Genomic DNA, 23,302 nt, shown 5'->3' on the forward strand with positions numbered 1-23,302 from the left:
GAAATTTTTAGCATTCTTTTATTTATTTATTTATTTTGGCTGTGCCATGTGGCTTGTGGGATCTTAGTTCCTTGACCAGGGATTGAACCCGGACCCGGCAGTGAAAGTGCCAAGTCCTAAACATTGGACCGCCAGGGAATTCCCTATGGAAGATTTTTTTTTAATCTTTCTTTTATTTAATGGAGATTTCTTTTTAGCTTTATTTTATTTATTTAGGAAATTTGTTAATTACATGTGTCTTACTTTATATTTCTATTGGATAATAAAAATGTAAAACATTCCATTATCACCATATATGTCAATTTAACTTCCTGTCCACATGGCAGCATTTTTTAAAAGGAAGTTTACTGTAGGGATCTAGATCCTGGAAGAGGTTTCAAATATTTGGATATGTAAATAGATACTTCCCAAGTGCATTCTCTGGACATCATGTCACCTTTAATTTTTGTGAAGCTATTTCAAATGTTTAATAAGCAAGTATTGCTGTCTAAAAGCATTTTATTGAGTCATTGTTACAGACTGCAGCATTATGTCAAGCAGTTGGACAAGCATGGTGTCTCCTGTCTAGGATATTCCTTATCCAAAAAACTAACTGGCATGTACATGCCAACACCACATTCTTTCACTACTGACAATATGCTAATAATCATCACCTCTGCAAAGCAACTACATTGTGTTTTCAGGGGAACTTTTGCACTTGTGCAGCCTTAGCCTCAATTTTGAATATTTTTGAGATTGCCAGGAAAAACAGGCAAATTCACAAACAGATTGCTGCTCTGTAAAATTTTGCTAGTAAAAAAAAAAAGACTGACATACCTATTAGAATGGCCAAAATCCAGAACACTGACAACACCAAATTGTAGCAAGAATGTGGAGCAACAGGAACTCTCATTCATTGCTCATGGGAATGCAAAATGATATAGCCACTTTGGAAGACATTTTTATGGTTTCTTATAAAATTAAACATACTCTTACCATACTATCCAGCAAGTGTGCTCCTTGGTATTTACCCAAAGGAGTTGAAAACTTATGTTCACATAAAAACTTGCACACAGGGACATCCCTGGTGGTGCAGTGGTTAAGAATCCGCCTGCCAATGCAGGGGGCACGGGTTCGACCCCTGGTCCAGTAATATCCCACATGCCACGGAGCAACTAAGCCCATGTGCCACAACTACGGAGCCTGTGCTCTAGAGCCCACGAGCCACAACTACTGAGCCCACGTGCCACATCTACTGAAGCCCATGCACCTAGAGCCCATGCTCCACAACAAGAGAAGCCACTGCAATGAGAAGCCCGCGCACCCCAATGAAGAGTAGCCCCCACTTGCCTCAACTAGAGAAAGCCCAGGTGCAATGGAGACCCAATACAGCCAAAAATAAATAATTAATTAATTTAAAAAATATCTTTAAAAAAAAACTTGCACACAGATATTTATAGCAGTTTTATTCATAACTGCCAAAACTTGGAAGCCACCAAGATGGGCTTCCTTCAGTAGATGACTGGATAAACTTGTATATCCAGACAATGAAATATTATTTAGGGCTAAAAGCAAATAAGCTATTAAGCTATGAAAAGGCATGGAGGAAACTTAAGTACATATTATTAAGTGAAAGAAACTAATCTGAAAAGGCTACATAAAGTATGATTCCAACTATATAACATTCTGGAAAACTATGGAGACAATAAAGAGATCAGTGGTTGCCACGGATTGGGGTGGGGGAGGGATGAATAAAAAGAGCACAGAAGCTTTTTAGGGCTGTGGAAATGCTCTGTATGATACCATAATGATGGATACATGTCATTATACATTGTCCAAGCCCATGCAATGTACAACAGCAAGAGTGAAACTATGAACTTGGGGAGACAATGATGTGTCTATGTAGGGTCAACAATTTGTAGCATGTACCATTCTGGTGGGGGATGTTAATAATAGGGAAGGCTATACATGTGTGGGGGCAGGGATTATATAAGAAATTTGTATCTTCCGCCCAATTTTTCTGTGAACCCTAAGCTGCTCTAAAAAGACAAAGTTTTAATAATAATAATTTTTAGAAAGATTTAATAGTTTCTCAAGAGGACCACTGTGATCTGAATGTTTGTGTCCCCCCAAAATTCACATGTTGGAATCGGAGTGCCCAATGTAATGGTGATTAAATCCTGAGGGTGGACCACTCATGAATGGGCTTTTATAACAGAGATCGCACAGAGCTCCTAGCCCCTTCTGCCAGGTGAAAATACAGGAAGTCTGCAACTCAGAAGAGGGACCTAACCTGATCTTGCTGGAATCCTGGTATCAGACTTCCAGCCTCCAGAACTGGGCGAAATAGATTTCTATTGTTTGCAAACTACAGAGTCTGTTGTATTTTGTTATAGCAACCCGAACAGACTAAGACAGAAAATTGGTACTGAGAGTGCAGTGCCTCTGTAACAAATATCTAAAAATGCGGAAGCAACTTTGGAACTGGGTAACAGATAGAGACTGGGAGAATTCTAAGGTGCATAGTAGAAAATATCTACATTGCCATGATCGAACCATTAAAAGCTATTCTGGTGAGAGCTCAGAAAGAGAACAGGAAAGCTATAGAGAAAGCCTCAATCTTCTTGGAGAGTGTACCTAAGGATTGTGAACAGAATGTTGGTAGAAATGATGGATGGTAAAGGCTCTTCTGTTAAAGTCTCAGACGGACATGAGGAACATGTTATTAGAAACTGGAGGAAAAGTGATCCTTGTTATAAAGTGGTAAAGAGCTTTGCTGAACTGTGTTCATGTCCTAGTGTTTTGTGGAAAGGAGAACTTATGAGTGATGAAATTGGATATATAGCTGAGGAAATTTCTAAGCCAAGTGTTTAAGGAGTGGCCTGTTTCTTTTTGAATGCTTATAGTAAAATGTGAAAAGAGAGAATGACTTAGAGGTGGAATTGTTAACCAAAGAGGATGCAGAAATGGAAAATTTTTGGCCTATCCATATTGAAAGAAATGAGAAAGCTTGTTCCAGAGAGAACAGGGTGTGGCCAAGCCACCTTGTGATTAAGAGATTAGTATGGGTTTGAACCACAGACTGAATCAGCCACCCCAGCAGGAAAACAGTCCGTTTGAACTGAAGAAGAAGGAATGAGGAAGGCTGTTGGACTTAGATTTTACAGGACAGGACTATATGGCTGTGAACATGGGCTATTCTTCAAGACAAGGAAAGAAGGACCATAAATGTAATTCAGAGATCATCAGGGCTCCACAGCTAACCAACATCGTTCTCAATGGTGAAAAGCTGAAAGCATTCCCTCTAAGATCAGGAACAAGGCAAGGATGTCCATTGTCACCACTTTTATTCAACATAGCTTTGGAAGTCCTAGTCATGACAATCAGAAAAGAAAAACAAATAAAAGGAATCCAAATTGGAAAAGAAGAAGTAAAACTTTCACTGTTTGCAGATGACACGATACTGCACATAAAAAATCCTAAAGATGCTACCAGAAAACTACTAGAGCTCATCAATGAATTCGGTAAAGTTGCAGGATATAAAATTAATACACAGAAATCTCTTGCATTTGTAAACACTAACAATGAATGATCAGAAAGAGAAATCAAGGAAAATCACATCAAAAAGAATAAAATACATAGGAATAAACCTACCTAAGGAGACAAAAGACCTCTACTCTGAAAACTATAAGATGCTAATGAAAGAAATCAGAGATGACACAAACAGATGGAAGGATATACCATGTTCTTGGATTAGAAGAATCAATATTGTCAAAATAACCATACTACCCAAAGCAATCTACAGATTCAATGTAATCCCTATCAAATTACCAATGGCATTTTTCACAGAACTAGGACAAAAATTCTAAACTTTATATAGAAACACAAAAAACCCTGAATAGCCAAAGCAACCCTGAGAAAGAAAAACAGAGCTGAAGGAATCACACTCCCTGACTTCAGACTACACTACAAGGCTACAGTAATCAAAACAGTATGTTACTGGCACAAAAACAGACACATAGATCAATGATACAGGACAGAAAGCCCAGAAATGAACTCACACACCTATGGTCAATTAATCTCTGACAAAGGAAGCAAGAGTGTACAATGGAGAAAAAACCAGTCTCTTCGATAAGTGGTGCTGGGAAAACTGGACAGCTACATGTAAAAAATGAAATTAGAACACTCTCTAACACCATACACAAAAGTAAACTCAATGAGCCACAATTACTGACCCTGCACTCTAGAGCCCGCGAGCCTGCGTTCTAGAGCCTGCGAGCCACAACTACTGAGCCCGCATGCTACAACTACTGAAGCCCACATGCCTAGAGCCCATGCTCTACAACAAGAGAAGCCACTGCAATGAGAAGCCCACACACCGCAACAAAGAGTAGCCCTCTCTCTCCGCAACTAGAGAAAGCCCGAGTGCAGCAATGAAGACCCAATGCAGCCAAAAATAAATAAATTAATTAATTATTTAAAAAGAAAAAGTAAACTCGAAATGGATCAAAGACCTAAATGTAAGGCCAGACACTATAAAACTCTTAGAGGAAAACACAGGCAGAATACACTTTGACATTAATCACAGCAATATCTTTTTTGATCCACCTCCTACAGTAATGAAAATTATAACAAAAATAGGGGCTTCTCTGGTGGCTCAGTGGTTAAGAACCCACCTGCCAATGCAGGGGACACAGTTTGGTTTTTTTTTGCCGTATGCAGGCCTCTCACTGTTGTGGTCTCTCCTGTTGCGGAGCACAGGCTCTGGATGCGCAGGCTCAGCGGCCATGGCTCATGGGCCTAGCCGCTCCGTGGCATGTGGGATCTTCCTGGATCGGGGCACGAACCCGTGTCCCCTGCATCGGCAGGCGGACTCTCAATCACTGTGCCACCAGGGAAGCCCGGGGGACACAGTTTTGAGCCCTGGTCCAGGAAGATCCCACATGCCGCTGAGCAACTAAGCCTGTGTGCCACAACTACTGAGCCTGTGCTCTAGAGCCTGTGAGTCACAACTACTGAGCCTGTGCTCTAGAGCCCGTGAGCCACGACTACTGAGCCTGCGCGCCACAACTACTGAATCCTGCACACCTAGAGCCCGTGCTCCACAACAAGAGAAGCCACCGCAGTGAGAAGCCCGCACACCGCAACGAAGAGTAGCCCCCCTCGCTGCAACTAGAGAAAGCTCGCATGCAGCAACGAAGACCCAACACAGTCAAAAATAAATAAAATAAATTTAAAGAATAAAATAAACAAATGGGACCTAAGTAAACTTAAAAGCTTCTGCACAGCAAAGGAAACCATAAACAAAATGAAAAGACAACCCACAGAATGGGAAAAAAAATTTGCAAAGGGAGCAACTGACAAGGAATTAATCTCCAAAATATACAAATAGCTTGTGCAGCTCTATGTCAAAAAAACGAACAACACAATCAAAAAATGGGCAGAAGATCTAAATAGACATTTCTCCAAAGAAGACATACAGATGGCCAAAAAGCACATTAAAAGATGCTCAACATCACTCATCAGAGAAATGCGAATCAAAACTACGATGAGGTATCACCTCACACAGGTCAGAACAGCCACCATCATAAAGTCTACAAACAATAAATGCTGGAGAGGGTGTGGAGAAAAGGGAACCCTCTTGCACTGTTGGTAGGAATGTAAATTGATATAACCACTATGGAGAACAGTATGGAGGTTCCTTAAAAAACTAAAAATAGAACTACCACATGATCCAGCAATCCCACTATTGGGCATACATCTGGAGAAAACCATAATCCAAAAGGATACACGCACCCCGATGTTCATTGTAGCACTGTTTACAATAGCCAAGAAAGACATGGAAGCAACCTAAGTGTCCATCAACAGAGGAATGGGTAAAGAAGATGTGGTACATACAATGGAATATTACCCAGCCATAAAAAGAATGAAATAATGCCATTTGCAGCAACATGGATGGACCTAGAGATTATCATACTAAGTGAAGCAAGTCAGAGAAAGACAAATATCATATGATATCGCTTATATGTAGAATCTAAAAAAAGGTACAAATGAACTAATTTACAAAGTATAAAGAGTCACAGTGGTAGAAAACAAACTTATGGTTACCAGGGAGCAAAGGGGAGAGGGATAAACTGGGAGATTGGGATTGACATATACACACTACTATATATAAAATACATAACTAATAAGGACCTATTGTATAGCACAGGGAACTCTACTCAATACTCTGTAATGACCTATATGGGAAAAGAATCTTAAAAAGAGTGGATATATGTATATGTATAACTGATTCACTTTGCTGTACAGCAGAAACTAACACAGCATTAGAAATCAACTATACTCCAATAAAAATTAAAAAAAAAAAAGGAGAGAGAGATCATTAGGGCTGCCTCCTCAGTTTCAAAACGTGGTAGATGGATGGGGTTATTGCCTGGGTTTCAACAGGCCAGATGACTGACCTCTGCCTAAATCAAAGTGGTACTGCCCAAAGCTATGGGGGCTCTATCCTGCCCAGCAGAGCCATGGGGGCACGGCTACCTTCACCTAGATTTAGAAAGATGAAGCAACCTGGAGCCATGGGCCCACAACCCAAGCAGAGGGTCACTTGAGGGCAAGGTCGCTGAAGGGAGCCACTACCAGGGCAGTGCCAGTGAAGCCATCAGGCCACCCTTGGGGCCCCAGACTGGTAGAACCACCAGCATGCAATTGCAACCCATGAGAGCTGCTGTGTGGCTACACCCAATAAAACCATGGGAGGCGAGCATATCCCAGTGTGTCCAGAGGGTGAGACCACCCCCACACCATGCCTTAGGTGGGTCTGGAAGGTAAGACCTTTGTCCCACAGAGCAGAACATCTAATTAAAGAAGATTGTTCTCAAGCTTTAAGATTTAATGTTGCTTGTCTTCTGGGGTTTTGGATTTGCTTGGAATCTGTTACCCCTTCTTTCTCCCTTTTGGAATGAAATGTCTGTTCTATACCTGTACCATCATTGTATTTTGGAAGCACATAATTTGTTTGATTTCACAGGATCACAGCTGGGGGGAATTTTCTTAGAATGAATCATACCTTGAGTCTCATCCATATCTGATTAAGATGGTATTTAGAATTAGGAGTTTGAGATGCACACTACTATATATAAAACAGATAAAAAAACAAGGACCCACTGGATAGCACAGGGAACTATATTCAATATCTTGTAATAACCTATAGTGGAAAAGAATCTGAAAAAGAATATATATATGTGTGTGTGTGTGTGTGTGTGTGTTGTGTATGTGTGTATGTGTATATAGATATATATATATATATCTGAATCACTTTGCTGTAACACCTGAAATTAACACAACATTGTAAATCAACTATACTTCAATTTTTAAAAAAATGGTATTTATATGAAATTTTATTCTTTAGACTTTTTTTGTTTGTGTTCCCCCCCAAAAATGGTATTTATATGAAATTTTATTCTTTAGACTTTTTTTGTTTGTGTCCCCATTGTTTCACATGTTGGAATTCTAACACCCAAAATGATGGTGTTAGAAGGTGGGACCTTTGGAAGGTCACTGGGTCATGAGAGCGGGGCCCTCACAAATGAGGTTAGTGCCCTAGATCCCACAGAGCTCTCTGAGTCCTTCTACCGAGTGAGGATATAATGATAAGTCTGCAACCCAGGAAAGTACCCTCACCCAATGTTGCTGGTGCCCTGATCTCAGATTTCCAGCCTCCAGAACTGTGAGAAATAAATTTCTGTTGTTTATGAGCACACAGTTTGTGACACTTTGTTATAGCAGCCTGAATGGACTAAGACAAGGACTATACAAATATCTTGTCAGATTTCTCTTTCTGAAGTGTTTGCTTTTTAGCAATAACAGTGAGGGCAGAAGCCTTGTCTGTCTGCCTCACTGTTACATACCCTAATACAGCTCTTTATACATAATAGGTATTCAATGTATTATAAATTATTGAATGAAATGACATCTGTAAAGCACTATGCCTGTATGAAGGATAGCAGCATTATTTTTACCACTGTCAAATAACTTTTTTTTCTGTTCCTATGGCATTTACTTTCTACCTTGTACTATTTTCAAAACTATACTGTAAGTTGCTTGAAGACATATTTCATGTGTGAGTACCCTTTATATCCTCTGTAACACCATATCTTTGCACATACCAGTCACTCAGTAAAATTCTAAAAGCTTGCCAGCAAGAAATAACCTTACAAAAAATGATTTTTTCCATTATAAAAAGCATTGCACACACACAGCATTTCATAGGACTTGGTATATAAGGTTACAAATAAACTGAATTTGCTGGACGTGAAAATTATATGGATATGTGAATACAGTGAGTTAATTAAAAGCATATGTCTAAAAAGTATTTTTGCTTTTTTAATTTAAAAGGGGTAGTCCTTGAAATATTAATATAGGGAAAAGTGGAAAGAGCACTGAACTTGGAGGCAGGAAGGCCTAAATCAGAATCCAGATTTCACTACTTCTAAGCTGTGTAATGATGGGTAAGACATTTACCTTCCTGAGTCTGCATTCCTTACCTGTAAAGTGAGATAACACTTATCTCATACTATTTATGTGACGATTAAACAGGAAAGTGTCCAGCATAGTATCTAATACTTAATGGGTGTTCAATGAATATTTATACAGAAAAATTTAAAGCTGTGTATTTCTACCACAGGTATTACTTTTATGAATAACTTTAAGTTAGCAAGGTTTAGTTGAAAATGAACTAACTATAGATTTAAGACACTGGGTTCTAGTTCTAATTCTACTATTTACCAACAATTTGGCATTGGGCTCTAAAATTCTTCTTAATTCCCTATTAAAATATGGATAATGTAACCTATTCTACCTACCTAACAGGAAGTTATGAGGATAAAAAACAAAAAAAATGTAAAAGTGATGTGAAAGAGCTGTTGGTGTTTCATTAATTAGAAATACATGGTAGCAGTTGTGGTGTTATAATTTGAATGATAAAAATAAAAGCCATGAATGTCCCAAAACAGCGGATTGTCTAAATATTTAAAGAGATACCATATATTCATTAAAAATATACACAGATGGATTAAATAATATATTGAGGCTTTGCTTCAACATAACGTAGGAGAGGAGAAGTAGGTCAGGGTATAGGTGAAACAGGATTGGTCCTGAGTTAATAACCATTAAAGCTGGGTGATGTGTACCTGGGGTCCATTATAATATTCTGCTCACTTTTGTATGTTTGAAAACTTCTTTAATAAAAAGTTTTTAAAAATATGTAAATGACATACTGAAAGACACATGTAAATGAAATGTAGTATGATTGAATAATATATGTAAATATATGCTAGTTAAGAGGTCATTAGTGACTTTCGTGAGTTCAGCTGTAATGTGAGGAAGCAAGGACACAAGTTGGAATGCAAGAGTCTGAGTGAATTAAAGTGACTGATTAGGGTTAGACAGCCACCCAAAATGGCCACCATCAATTCCTTTCCTCCCTGTAAGTACATGTCACTTCTCTCACTGAGAGATGAGGTCTCCTGTCCCTTTTCTTGACTCTGTGATGGCTTTGTGACCTGCCTTAACACACAGAATGCAGTGGAAGTGACATCGTGCCATTTTGGGTCTAGCCTTTAAAACATATTTATACTTATATTTTTTCTTTTTATGAAAACACATTTATATATATTACAAATTAAAAGTCTGCTACTGTTGCAAAGCCATGGCAGACTAAGGAGTTGCTGAGGGCTAAATTATTCTCCAAGGTGAAAGATTTCCTTCAGTTGTATTAATATTTCTACCCAAAATGTGATTCCATCACACCCTATCCCAACGTATCCCCACACCACTTCAGGCTTTCAAAGTAGGCAGTTTCATGATTATGTTGGAAAAACCACTAGTTCTCTTTAGGAAAGATGGGGCAATTGAAGTCTTTCTGGTTGCCTGACATTCTCCCATTTTATGGCTTATACTGGACTTACACATTTAACATCTTCTAGCATCTTCAATGCTAAATAATTACCTAAATTCCAAGAGCTTGACTGAAAGCTTAAATTGAAGGTGCTGTTTTTTAAGTTCTAGAAAATGCTCATTCTCTAAAGAATGCTCTCTAAAGAAAAATCAGTGCTGGCCATCCTAACAGTTTCAGCAGTTCCTGTTTTGATGCTCAGCTCTCCATTGCTATTTGTTTCCATCCTTTCCTTCACCAACTCCCTACCACAATGCCACCTTATATAGAGTTTTTTTTTTTTTGTAATTATCACCACCTCCCTAATGTTTCCTTGATACATTCTGTTTCAAGTTTTATTGTTACAATATAAAGTATTTTTGCTGGCCTTTTTTTTAAAAAAGGGTTAAGGACAATCACTTAAAAGAACAGAAATTCAGTCCATAGCTTCCAAAGCATCAGAGAGGAAAAAAAGCATGGGAACAGGGAGATAATGAAAACTTCATCAATATGATATATAGAAATAATACATTTATTGTGATTTCAGATACATTTAAAGAAGCCATACGTTAGGTGATAAAATCAGTCTTAATAAATTTAAGAGGGTTGAAATCCCATCAAGCATCTCTTCTGACCACAATAATATGAAAACAGAAATTGATTACATGAAAACTGAAAAAATTCACAAATATGTGGAGATTAAACAACATGCTACTGAAAACCAAATGGGCCAAAGAAAAAAAATTAAAAGAGAAATAAAAAAATACCTGGAGTAAATGAAAATGGACATGTAACATACCAAAATCCATGGGATGCCACAAAAGCAATTCTACGAGGGTTGTTCACAGCAATAAATGTCTACTTCAATAAACAAGAAAAGTCTCAAATAAACAACCTACACCTCAAGGAACTAGAAAAAGAGGAACAAACAAAGTCCAAAGTTAATAAAAGGAAAGAAAACACTGCTAATTATTAGAGAAATGCAAATCAAAACCATAATGAGTTATCACCAGTCAGAATGGCTATCATCAAAAACCCTACAAATAAATGCTGGAGAGGGTGTAGAGAAGAGGGAACCCTCCTACACTGTTCATGGGAATGTAAATTGGTACAACCACTATGGAAAACAGTATGGAGATTCCTTAAAAAACTAAAAATAGAGCTACCATATGATCCAGCAATCCCACTCCTGGACATATATCTGGAAAAGATGAAAACTCTAATCTGAAAAGATACATGTATCCCAATGTTCACTGAAGCACTATTTACAATAGCCAAGATAATGGAAGCAACCTAAGTGTTCATCAACAGATGAATGGATAAAGAAGACGTGGACTGTGTATGTGTGTGTGTGTGTGTGTGTGTGTGTGTGTATGTGTGTATGTATACACACATACACACACACACACACACACACACACACACATATATATAGGAACATTACTCAGCTATAAAAAAAAGAATGAAATATTGCCATTTGCAGCAATATGGATGGACCTAGAGATTATCATACTAAGTGAAGTCAGAGAAAGACAAATATTATGATAGCACTTATATGTGGAATCTAAAAACTAATACAAATGAATCTATTTACAAAACAGAAACAGACACACAGACAGAGAAAACAAACTTATGGTTACCAAAGGGGAAAGGGAATGGGGGGGAGATAAATCAGGACTATGGGATTAACAGATAGACACTACTATATATAAAATAGATAAGCAACAAGGATTTACTGTATGACACAGCGAACAATATTCAATATTTGTAATAACCTATAATGGAAAAGAATCTGAAAAAGAATATATATATATATATTCTGTATATACATACACAGACACACACATATATATATAACAGAAGCACTTTGCTGCACACCTGAAACTAACACAATATTGTAAATCAACTATACTTCAAAACAAAACAAAAAAAACCCAAAGTATATAACCCAGAAGGTTTGATTCTTTTTGATATACTCTGAAAACACAAAATAAATTATTTTGTTTAGAAAGTGATTTCCATGGAAACATCCTATTAAGAAGATCTCCTTCCAAAAGACTGAATAAGTCCATCTATTTCACAATTTGATTTTTGTTCTTTTTATGTTGATCAAAGCCATAAATACACATTGTGTCAACCAGTTTCATAAGATTTTTTAATAAAATAATTGTACTCTTTTGGTCAATGCTCTTATTATTTCCTTAAGTGTTCTAAATAACATGCTTCTATTTCTGTTGACTTCTTCAGTTTAGTGATTTCCTACTTACTTCCTGCATGGAGAATGAAGATTTAGCTCTTTGATCTCCTTGCCATCAACACAGGTACACTCCCGTTCTTCCAATACGTTTATATCTTACCCTTGGTTAAATTGCTGTTCTTCATTAGTATTATTGTGACTATGTATGATAGTCAAAGAGGAACCATGTAGTACACTATGGTTACTTTTTCCTTTGCTACATAACTTTTTTCCCTAGTGTCTTGTTCTTTTATTTACTTAGCTTTCTATGAACTTAATAGTTCAACTCCAAATTCACACCACTGTCTAAATCATCTCTCAGGATGCTCATTCACATCTAATTTTCCACCAATTTCATCTTCCTGAAGCAGCTCCTAAAGCCTCTGACCTGTGTCAATACAGACTGGCTCCTCTTTCTGCCTGGGCACTGCTGTCTTCTTGGGAAGGCCCTTCAACTTCCTCCCACATTGAATCTCCTATTTACTATATCTTATGCCTTCCTCTTTTTTGGTTTACTTCTTCCTTTTAATGGAGCATATCTTTCTGGAGATTCCTCAGAAAGGTTACCAGACCCTGCATGTCTTAAAAATCTCTTTATTCTACCTTCAGATAAAATTCATAACTGGCCTCAGTACAGAATTCTGAGTTTGATGTCACTTTCCTTCAGAATTTTGAATGCATTTTTTCATTATCTCCTAACTTCTAGCGTTGCTTTTGAAAAGTCCAAGCCATTCTAATTCCTGATCCTTTGTATGTGACATGTTTTTTCTCTTGGAAGGCTTGCAGAATCTTTTCTTTGGTCTATATATTCTGAACTTTCATGATGATGTGCCTTGGGGTGGAACTATTTTTATCTGTTGCGCAAGGCACTTGGTAGACCCTCTCAATCTGGAATCTTGCATCCTTCAATCCTGGGAAACCTCCGTTCATCATTTCACTGATATTCTCCCCTCTAGATTTCCTTTATCCAGAGCTTGGACATAGTGGACTGGTCCTCTAAATTTCTCTTTTCTCTCCTGTGTTCCATCTCTTCAACATCTTTCTCTACTTCCCAGGAACTTACCTTAAGTTTATATCCCAAACTCTTTATTAAATTGACTATTTCTTCTATCATGATTTTAATTTTTTGAGGGTTCTTTTTATTTCCTGAATATTCCTTGTTTCATGAATGCAATACCTTTTCTCTCTGGGAATATTAAATGACAGGATTTTATTTGTTTTGTTTCTTTTTTCCCTGCATAGGCGATATTGGTTTTTTCTGATTGGTTGTTCTCTATCTTCCATGTTAGAGGCCTTCATCAGATGTCTGGTCATTCATGAGATGCCCACTGATGTTTAAAGGTAAGGAACTAAAAAGCTGACTAGAAGCTTTTACACATATATGGGGCTTGCTGATCATGAACTTTAGTATTAGGTGATCTGGCTAGACTTTCTGTTGAAGAACCACTGATGTCAGCATTATTACCTCTTTCCACCTGGGCTGATAAGATTGCCCAAAGACTTTCAATCTCCTCCTGTCGAATTGGCTGTCAGCATTTTAGGAACCATGTAGGAGAAGAAGGCTGGGAGGGGGAGGACAAGTTCACCATTAAATATACATATTTCACTTAATTATCTTGTTTTTGGTGAAGCAGAGTGACAGAAACCACAGCCTAGAATAAGGATTGGAGGGTCCTGAACTTCTCCCCTGGGAGCTGAATGCCCTGCACAACCCTGTAAAGACCTACAAGGGGAAGTGAGTGTGGGGCTGGGAATAGTGGGTATTAATGGAAAACACGTGGCCCTTAGAGTCAACTAACTCCCTGAAACCTTCTCACTTATCCCCGTGTGCCGAATGTGCAGCAGTTAAGCATTTACTTCCTGTTAAAAAACTGAAATGTTCTTCTCTTATAATGCTGAATAAATTACTTGGAGGGCTCTAGTCCAACAACTGTGGCATTTATGGGCTCATGGTGTAATAAGCAGTCTCCCACCCACTCATTCTAAAGCAAACATTGACAGTTGACCAGCACTGACTATTTATACACAATTGTTGGTCAGCTTTCCAGATATCTCATTCTTAAATATAAATGGACCACCAAAGATCATCAGACATTTGAGAAAAGCTTGCAACCTGAAAACAAACCAACAAACAAACATAAAAGTGGAAAATAATCTCAGAGGAAAGAAAAATAATTCAGGGAAGAGAACTTTTAAAAAATTAGAATGTGTTCAGGAACCAGGAATTTTCAAATACATTATTTCACAGTCACGTCATAAGACAGAAATCATTATTCCCATTATAAAGACTGGGAAATTGGTGTTTCGAAAGAGTTTGCCTTGTGTAAGCTAATGCTCCCAGCCAGTGACATGGCTGGGATGTGAGTCTTCACGTTCAGATTCCCTACTGCTCTTTTAGTTGAACCACAGCAGCTTTGGTATTTATAAACTCCACACACAGCATATAGCTCTACAGAACCATATGAAGATCAGTCCCAAATACGTGAAACGACAAAATCTTTGGCTGGAAAGCATTTGTCTTTATTTTTGTCCCTTGTATGCTATTCTTTTGGCCTAGGAATCTTTTATTGGTAACTTAAAATCATTAACATTCATAATAGGAACAACTTTAAGTTGCATGTTCTCAAGAAACCTATTGCAGAAGGAAACACAGGAACACAGGTATGACCAAGAGAGGCTAAATTTAGAATTTGAGATTCTAACCAAATTCTACCTAAGTAGTCTCTCCCCAGATTTGGGGTTTATTATTTACTTACGTAACATTGGTTGTGGCAGGGATCACGAATACCCCATAACAGAAACTCAATAAATGTGTGTTGAACAAATAAAAGAAAGGAAAAAGTAATGAATGAATGGATGAAGGTTTCAACTCTTTCCAAATAATTATTTAAAAGCAAAGATACATTTTGATAAAACAAAATCACTAAATTTTCACAATCTATGTTAAACATCATAAATACCAAACATTTCACACTGCATAAATGTAAATACACATTAAGTATATCCAATAAAGTTTAGAACACTTTAAAATCAGTTTAGGGACTTCCCTGGTGGCACAGTGGTTAAGAATCCGCCTGCCAATGCAGGGGCCACAGGTTCAATCCCTGGTCCAGGAAGATTCCACATGCCGCAGAGCAACTAAGCCCATGTGCCACAACTACTAAGCCTGCACTCTAGAGCCTGCGAGCCACAACTACTGAGCCCACGTGCCTAGAGCCTGTGCTCTGCAACAAGAGAAGTCACCTCAATGAGAAGCCCACACACCGCAACAAAAGAGTAGCCCCCGCTCACCACAACGAGAAAGTCCGTGCACAGCAACAAAAACCCAATGCGGCCAAAAATAAATTAATTAAAAAAAATCAGTTTAAATATAAGCATAGGATGAAAAGCAATACTTTGTTTTTCGAGTGATTGTTTTTATAATCATTCAAACTGGGCAATAACTTCGCAAAATACTAAAAGTGAAAAAAAAGCAATGCGGGAAATACCCATTAAGTTTTTACTTTCACAATGTAGACTGTAATGTAAAGCTTGGGTCAATTCCACAGCCAATCCATACTAAGTCAGTAAAAGAAACCTGAAATGATCCATATCAGGCTTTGGACAAAAATAAGTCTTTTATGAACAGGCCACTAATACAATAATAAAATGAAGAAGCAAATTCTAAGCCTGGTGCTTTGATTTACCAGAGTGAAAGTGCCCTCTGTAGCCAGTGTGAACACAGCAGCAAGTGGCAGAGGGAAATCTGCCACTGGTCCAGATTTTACACACACACACACACACACACACACACACACACAGAAACACATACATACATAACACTCAGTGATCTCATTGTTCCATGCATTGTATACAGATAAACTTATTTAATGAATTGGTTACTACAGGCAGAATACTTTAGAACCTTCAAACTCATTGATGTGGACAGAAATTCCTCATTAAGTATCTCTCTTCTTGACTTTTCCCCATAGAACCCATGAAAGACGTTATAACCATTTAAAAATTTTGTTATTAAAAATAATATCCTCAGTCAATAGCCCAAAAATGAAATTTAAATTAGCCTGAAAAATCTCATTATTAGTATATGTATAATTTTCACTGGGCACTGTGAAATATTAGGTGGCGCAAAAGAGTAACAGGGCATGTGTGGTTTAAATAGGGCAATCACAGTGGTGACTGGACTGTTACATGAAAGCAAATACAATGCTATCCAGATACTCCTTATTCTTAGACGAGAATCCTAGACCACCTCAGGGGAATCATATTCACAAGAGGAAGGTCAAGTGGCAGGAACTGCCAGACAGAAATGCTGTATCAGGTAAAGGCAGCATTAGGTTATGTGGTCCATGCTGATGCCCAAAGGGAAAATTCATATTTTTCACCTTTTCCTTTTCACTGAAAAGCTAACCTGTAGGAAATAACATTCACTTCAACTGAAAAAGAAACTTTCCCTTTCCCTCCCTGACTCCAAAAATGAACTAGTAATACGGTAAAGTAGGAAAATTACTTAAATCTCAGCTTCTCTAAAGCGTTTATGTTTGGCATACTAGAGATATTTCCAACACCATTCCTTAAATTCCTCTAAAGACCTCTCCCACTTACAGCAGGACCTGCCCAAGACTTCAATAAGGCCTTTTTCTTCACAAGCTTCAATATTTGAAGTTACTTGGAAATTGTAATGGAAAAAACAAATAGGTGAAAAAAATAGTTTTAAAAAAATCCCATGTATTCTCCTAATCCATCTCCAAAACTATACAATGTATATATGATTGAAATCCATCTTGAATTATAAAAACACTCTGAGATCCTCTCATACATTTTTCCTAAAAAAATTCAGAAAGATGTCTCCCATCAATCTATAATTACATTAGTTTAAGTCATCTCCTTGTACACTTAACCAGTGTGTCCAATCAGAAGGATACAGGAAAATAATAATGAGTTACTTCTATGTGCCATGCACTCTTTTAGCTGCATCACAAAAAAAGCATGAAAGATCTAAGGTTTCATGCCAACTCTGCTATTTGCTAGCTGTGTAATATTGGGCCTACTACTCAAATGCTCTCAGTCTTAATGTCAGCATCTGTAGATTGTGGGTAATAATAGTTATGTCATAGAGTTACTGTAGGGTTGAAACTAGCTAATGGTTGTAGTCAAGGCTTAGGAACCATAGTTAAGCACCTAGTGTTAGATGCCTCAAATCAGTGCCAAGAAAACAGAACTAAGAACAAGAACTGTAGCAGAAAGGAAAAGTTGGACAGAATTTCTGGCAAAGAGCTGAGGAATCAAATTAATATTCCCTCAAGAATCTTCAGACTTAGGCCTGCAACCATCTGGAGGGAAGGTATGGAGAACTATTAGGAAGAAGCCTCAGGGCAGACTGGTTCTCACACAAAACTAAAGGTTACAGATGGGACCAGACTATCCACTAGAACGCAACAGGTGACTCAAGTCGTGTTGGCACGCAGAAGCAATGCAAGAGGGTTTGCTTTGAAAAATACGTAATGTTATGTAAACTGTTATTACTACATCCATAAATGCATCCTAACTTATGCAGACGTGTGCTGCCAAGCAGAGATGGAGTTACATGCTGTGTGGCTGAACAGAGAAGACAGAATAGGTGAGTAGGTAAGAATATCAGAGAAAGCAAAGAATGTGGTAACAAAACTGTATTAGAGATGCCATATAGGGTGACAGCTAAGCATTCAAGCTCTAAAAACAAAATGCCTATTTTCAAATCTTGGCTCCACCACTTACATTTCAGCATGAACTCAGGCAAGGTAAATAAATAACTTTTATGTGCCTTAGTTTCCTCCTGTGTAAATATGAATAATATTAATAGCTACCTCATAGGGCTGTTATAAGGATTAAAAAGTTAATATATGGGCTTCCCTGGTGGCGCAGTGGTTAAGAATCCGCCTGCCAATGCAGGGGACACGGGTTCGAGCCCTGGTCCGGGAAGATCCCACATGCCGCGGACCAACTAAGCCCGCATGCCACACCTACTGAGCCTGCACTCTAGAGCCCAAGCCACAAATACTGAGCCCACATGCCACAACTACTGAAGCCCACGTGCCTAGAGCCTGTGCTCCGCAATGAGAGAAGCCACCACAATGAGAAGCCCGCACACTGCAATGAAGAGGCAACTAGAGAAAACCTGCGGACAGCACCGAAGACCCAACACAGCCAAAAATAATTTAAAAAAAAAAGTTGATATACGTAAAGCACTTAGAACATTGCCTGGCACACGGTAAGCATCATTTTCCTAATCTGTAAAATGGGAACAATAAAACTTATTAATTCATAGATTGTTATAAGAGCTAAATAAATCATATCTGTAAAGTGCTTAGTACATAATAAATCAATATTTGGTATTTTTATTAAAACATGGGTGGGTACCAAAAATAATTTTTAATCCAGAGAAAAATATTTCGTAGTGGAAAATAACAGAAAATATCATGAAAAGTGTTATTCCCATTTTGGTGTTGACTTTATTTACTGGGAAACCATGAGTAAATTTGGCATGCTTATCCTCTTTCCACTGTATGAAACACATCTGAATCATTCCATCTCTGAGATCTGTCAAAGGATTTAAGACAGATACAAATTATGGAAGACAAAAAAGAAGAAGAAGAAGAAGGAGGAGAAGGAGAAGGAGAATAAGAAACCACAAATAAAACAGCAATTCTGAAATAATATTCCTCTGTGAATTCCTCTATAATTCCTCTGTGAATATTCATTCACTGACAAAAAAGAAAATTTAATAACATAAATTAATCACCAAAAAACTATTTACAATTTTACTTACAGAGAAAACGACACTTTTAAAATTTACAAAATGGGCACTCAAAGAAATTTGTTACGATAAGCCTTCTGAAGAACAAAACAAATGTTGGCATTAAATTAAGAATTTAAAGGTCAATTAATTGGAACCCAAATAGGCATAACTTCTTACAATGTCCATAATGAAACCAAGAGAGTAAGTAGTCAACGGAACCAAGAAAATTTTGAGGAGGCTGTGGTCAACAGCGGGCCAACTGTTGAGAGGCTAAGGCACCTGGGATACCTAGGAAGTGTCCAGTGAGGTTTAGAGGCAAGGTTATAATTGGTGATATTGACAAAATCATTGCATACGGGATTGGGATTGTGGAAAATACCAGATAAATCACAGTACAACCCAGGAAATGATTTTTTTCTCTTCTTTTTTTTTTTTTAAATCATGAAACAGCTTTATTGAGAGGTAGCCATCATGTAACCTAAGGATTTGTGCCTATCTATCTATATATATATTTTTAACATCTTTATTGGAGTATAATTGCTTTACAATGGTGTTTTAGTTTCTGCTTTATAACAGAGTGAATCCCCTATACGTATACATATATCCCCATATCTCCTCCCTCTTGTATCTCTCTCCCACCCTCCCTATCCCACCCCTCTAGGTGGTCACAAAGCACCGAGCTGATCTCCCTGTGCTATGCGGCTGCTTCCCACTAGCTATCTATTTTACATTTGGTAGTGTATATGTGTCCATGCCACTCTCTCACTTCATCCCAACTTACCCTTCCCCCTCCCCATGTCCTCAAGCCCATTCTCTATGTCTGCATCTTTATTGCTGCCCTGCAACTAGGTTCATCAGTACCTTTTTTTTTTTTTTTAGGATTCCATATATATATGTTAGCATATGGTATTTGTTTTTCTCTTTCTGACTTACTTCACTCTGTATGAGAGACTCTAGGTCCATCCACCTCACTACAAATAACTCAATTTCGTTTCTTTTTATGGCTGAGTAATATTCCATCGTATATATGTGCCACATCTTTTTTATCCATTCGTCTGTCGACGGACACTTAAGTTGCTTCCATGTCCTGGCTATTGTAAATAGTGCTGCAATGAACATTGTGGTACATGACTCTTTTTGAATTATTGTTCATTGCAGCACTATTTACAATAGTGTTCATTGCAGCACTATTTACAATAATGTTCATTGCAGCACTATTTACAATAGCCAGGACATGGAAGCAACTTAAGTGTCCGTCAATAGATGAATGGATAAAGAAGATGTGGCACATATATACAATGGAATATTACTCAGCCATAAAAAGAAACGAAATTGAGTTATTTGTAGTGAGGTGGATGGATCTAGAGTCTCTCATACAGAGTGAAGTAAGTCAGAAAGAGAAAAACAAATACCATATGCTAACATATATATATGGAATCCTAAAAAAAAAAAAAAAGGTACTGATGAACCTAGTTGCAGGGCAGCAATAAAGATGCAGACATAGAGAATGGGCTTGAGGACACGGGGTGGGAGGCGGAAGCTGGGGCCAAGTGAGAGTTGCATCAACATATATACACTACCAAATGTAAAATAGATAGCTAGTGGGAAGCAGCAGCATAGCACAGGGAGATCAGCTTGGTGCTCTGTGATGACCTAGAGGGGTGGCATAGGGAGGATGGGAGGGAGGCTCAAGAGGGAGGGGATATGGGTCATATGTATGTACATGGCTGATTCACTTTGGTGTACAACAGAAACTAACAGTATTGTGAAGCAATTATACTTCAATAAAGATCTAAAAAAATAAAATAAAACTGGCAAAAGAATATGTCAAATATAGCTTCAGATTCCTGACAAAACGTTAAATTATATTCATTATTTTTAAAATGCTTTCCCTAGCCTAAAGTACTGAGATTATTTAATATAAATGAAATGGGCCCCAAATAGCTGACGTTTACTAACAAAGGTGAGGGAGAAAAGCTTACCTTCTCTGCTAAGAGCTCTCGTATCTTGCTCGCTTGAACTCTAAATTTCATGAGCTGGGACTCCAGGGCTACACATCGTTCTTTCCAATCTACTGGTCCTTCTGTCTCAGAAAGCTCTGCCATATTTATTCTAGGAAGGAAAGAAAGCATTCAAATGGCATAATATCAGTTAGCATTCAGGATAATTCATTAAATCATTGAACACACATATTCTAGTCACCATCTAACGATATCTAGACGTAAGTTTTGAATTCTAAGATAAATTCCAGAACTGGTGATAGCTCATGGAAAGAACTTAGGGGAGACAAGAGGCCAGGGTTGGAGGCCCAACTGGGTTACATAAACTTTCTGTTTAACTTAATTAAACTTTCCGTGTCTCAGCTTATCCAATCTAGAAAAAAGGGGGAATGTGGCAATAACAAACCATTCGTCTCATGGGTAGGTTGTAAGGAACAAATTAAATACTGCTGTTCTTAACAATACCTTGGACAATATAACAGCACCACACAAACAGAGTACTGTCATTATTTTAGCTCTGCCCAACAGCTGAGGTAAGATTTTTTACATCTGTCGGTTCATAATTTTACCATGTTCTTAAACTTATAGAATTATTACAGTTTTGATTCAATTGGTAGCATCATAGAATAACCTAAAGAAACTTCATATCAGTGCTACAATTACGGCTTAGACTTATAATTATTACTTACCACCACCCTATATTTGTCCAGGTCCAGGCTGTCTTTCTTTTTTTTTTTTTTTTCATCTTTATTGGAGTACAATTGCTTTACAATGGTGTGTTAGTTTCTGCTTTATAACAAAGTGAATCAGTTATACATGTACATATGTCCCCATATCTCTTCCCTAAGGCTGTCTTTCAAACCAAAAATCCTTTGGCATATTTAACTGGGCAAAGTATTATGACCCTAGACGAGTTTAGATAATTTTTATTTGGTGTAAGAAGAGAAAACATATAAACATGAAATTTAGAATCACCTACATTAAGTAAATCTGGATCAGTGTTTTCCAAGATGCTAACCTTCCTTTTGGAGGAGATTAATCCTAAGGAGAAGCACGGTTAAGGGGAAGCCAAGAGGCAGGGGAACTGGTTTTGAAATTCTAAAGTGCAAAAAACTATTGCTTGACTTTGGAAGCACAATTATTTTTAGCTCTGGGATTCATAAAAGTAGTTTTAAATGTCTGTTAATGTTTCATCAGACCATTTTCATAAATGGCTTGATAATGTATTTCTGAATTGCCCTTGCTATGAACTGACAAAATCTGCATTAGAAATGGCTCTTCAGGAGAAGCCAAGTCCTAATCATAGCATATATGTGACAGCAAACTCTCAGAACCCCAGGATAGAACTGCAGTAGAAGCGCATTATTCTGTTCTTCTGTTTTACAAAAACATGTCTCCCTCACAAATTAAGCAAGTTTATTTTCCCAATATTTAGTGTAATATAACCCCGTCTTAAATCTATACCAGTTTTTTAAATCTGCAAAAGATTATTTTCCTAGCATAAATATTGATTTGTGCTTAGATCAGCTTTCACATTAATACTTACATTATCACTCAATAATTTAGAAATAAATATAAGCAAAGTTATTTTACAAAGGCTACAACTTTATTAAGAGTTCCCCAACCATCTCAAAGCCTCCAGATGCTCCTAAATTCTAGCCATAATTTAAGGGAAACTTATTGTAGAGCTAAAAATTGTTCTCTTCATTTCTTCGTTTTCACAGAAGCCCCACCCCACTGTTTTATGAGTTTTTCCTAAGGATATTAGCCTTGTTAATGACCTTTTTTTCATTACCTCACATCAGCATTTTCTATTAATGATTTAGAAGTAAATAAGGTAGTTTGTCAGTCACAAACTTTTTCTCAATTCTACTGCTATTTCATTTCTTTCCTCATTAGCTTTAGAGTGGACAAGGAATAAAATACAGATGAAATATTAAAAATAAAAAGCAGTCCTGAAATGGACATCCTTAAGTCTTGAACCATTCATATCACTGCACAGAAATATAGGGACACTCCTCTATCTTAAGCAACAAGAAGAGTCTATTTCATGTTGGTTAATTTTTGCACTACATTTAAAATAACCTGTTTATGTTCTACTGTAAAATTTCTACAGTTTTAAAAATAACAAACATATTTTTCAACAAATGAAAATCAATGTAATGAACCACATGAACAGAATAAAAAACAAAAACCATATGATCATTTCAACAGACGCAGAAAAAAAATTCAACAAAATCTAACATCCTTTTATGATAAAAACATTCAACAAACTAGCAATAGGAATGAACTTCCTCAGCCTGATAAAGAGCATCCATGAAAGCCCACAGTTTATATCACACTTAATGGTAAATGACTGATCCGCCTAAGATCAGAAA

At 37.4% G+C, this 23,302-nt stretch overlaps 1 protein-coding gene across 6 annotated transcripts in view; it reads right to left on the reverse strand.

The window, feature by feature from the left end:
- Nucleotides 1-23,302, reverse strand: part of PLEKHH2 (pleckstrin homology, MyTH4 and FERM domain containing H2) — a 106,348-nt gene that overhangs the window by 78,457 nt on the left and 4,589 nt on the right. For all 6 annotated transcript variants that reach the window (XR_004039858.2, XR_004039856.2, XR_009566093.1 and 3 more), the window contains exon 2: nt 20,907-21,036. Coding sequence is in view for 2 of the 6 variants with exons in the window: in XM_030857802.2 (XP_030713662.1) it covers nt 20,907-21,029 (123 nt within the window). In the remaining 4 variants the exon portion in view is untranslated. The remainder of the gene's footprint in view (nt 1-20,906; nt 21,037-23,302) is intronic.

Source organism: Globicephala melas, chromosome 12 (genome assembly GCF_963455315.2).
Source record: "Globicephala melas chromosome 12, mGloMel1.2, whole genome shotgun sequence".
NCBI lineage: Eukaryota > Metazoa > Chordata > Mammalia > Artiodactyla > Delphinidae > Globicephala > Globicephala melas.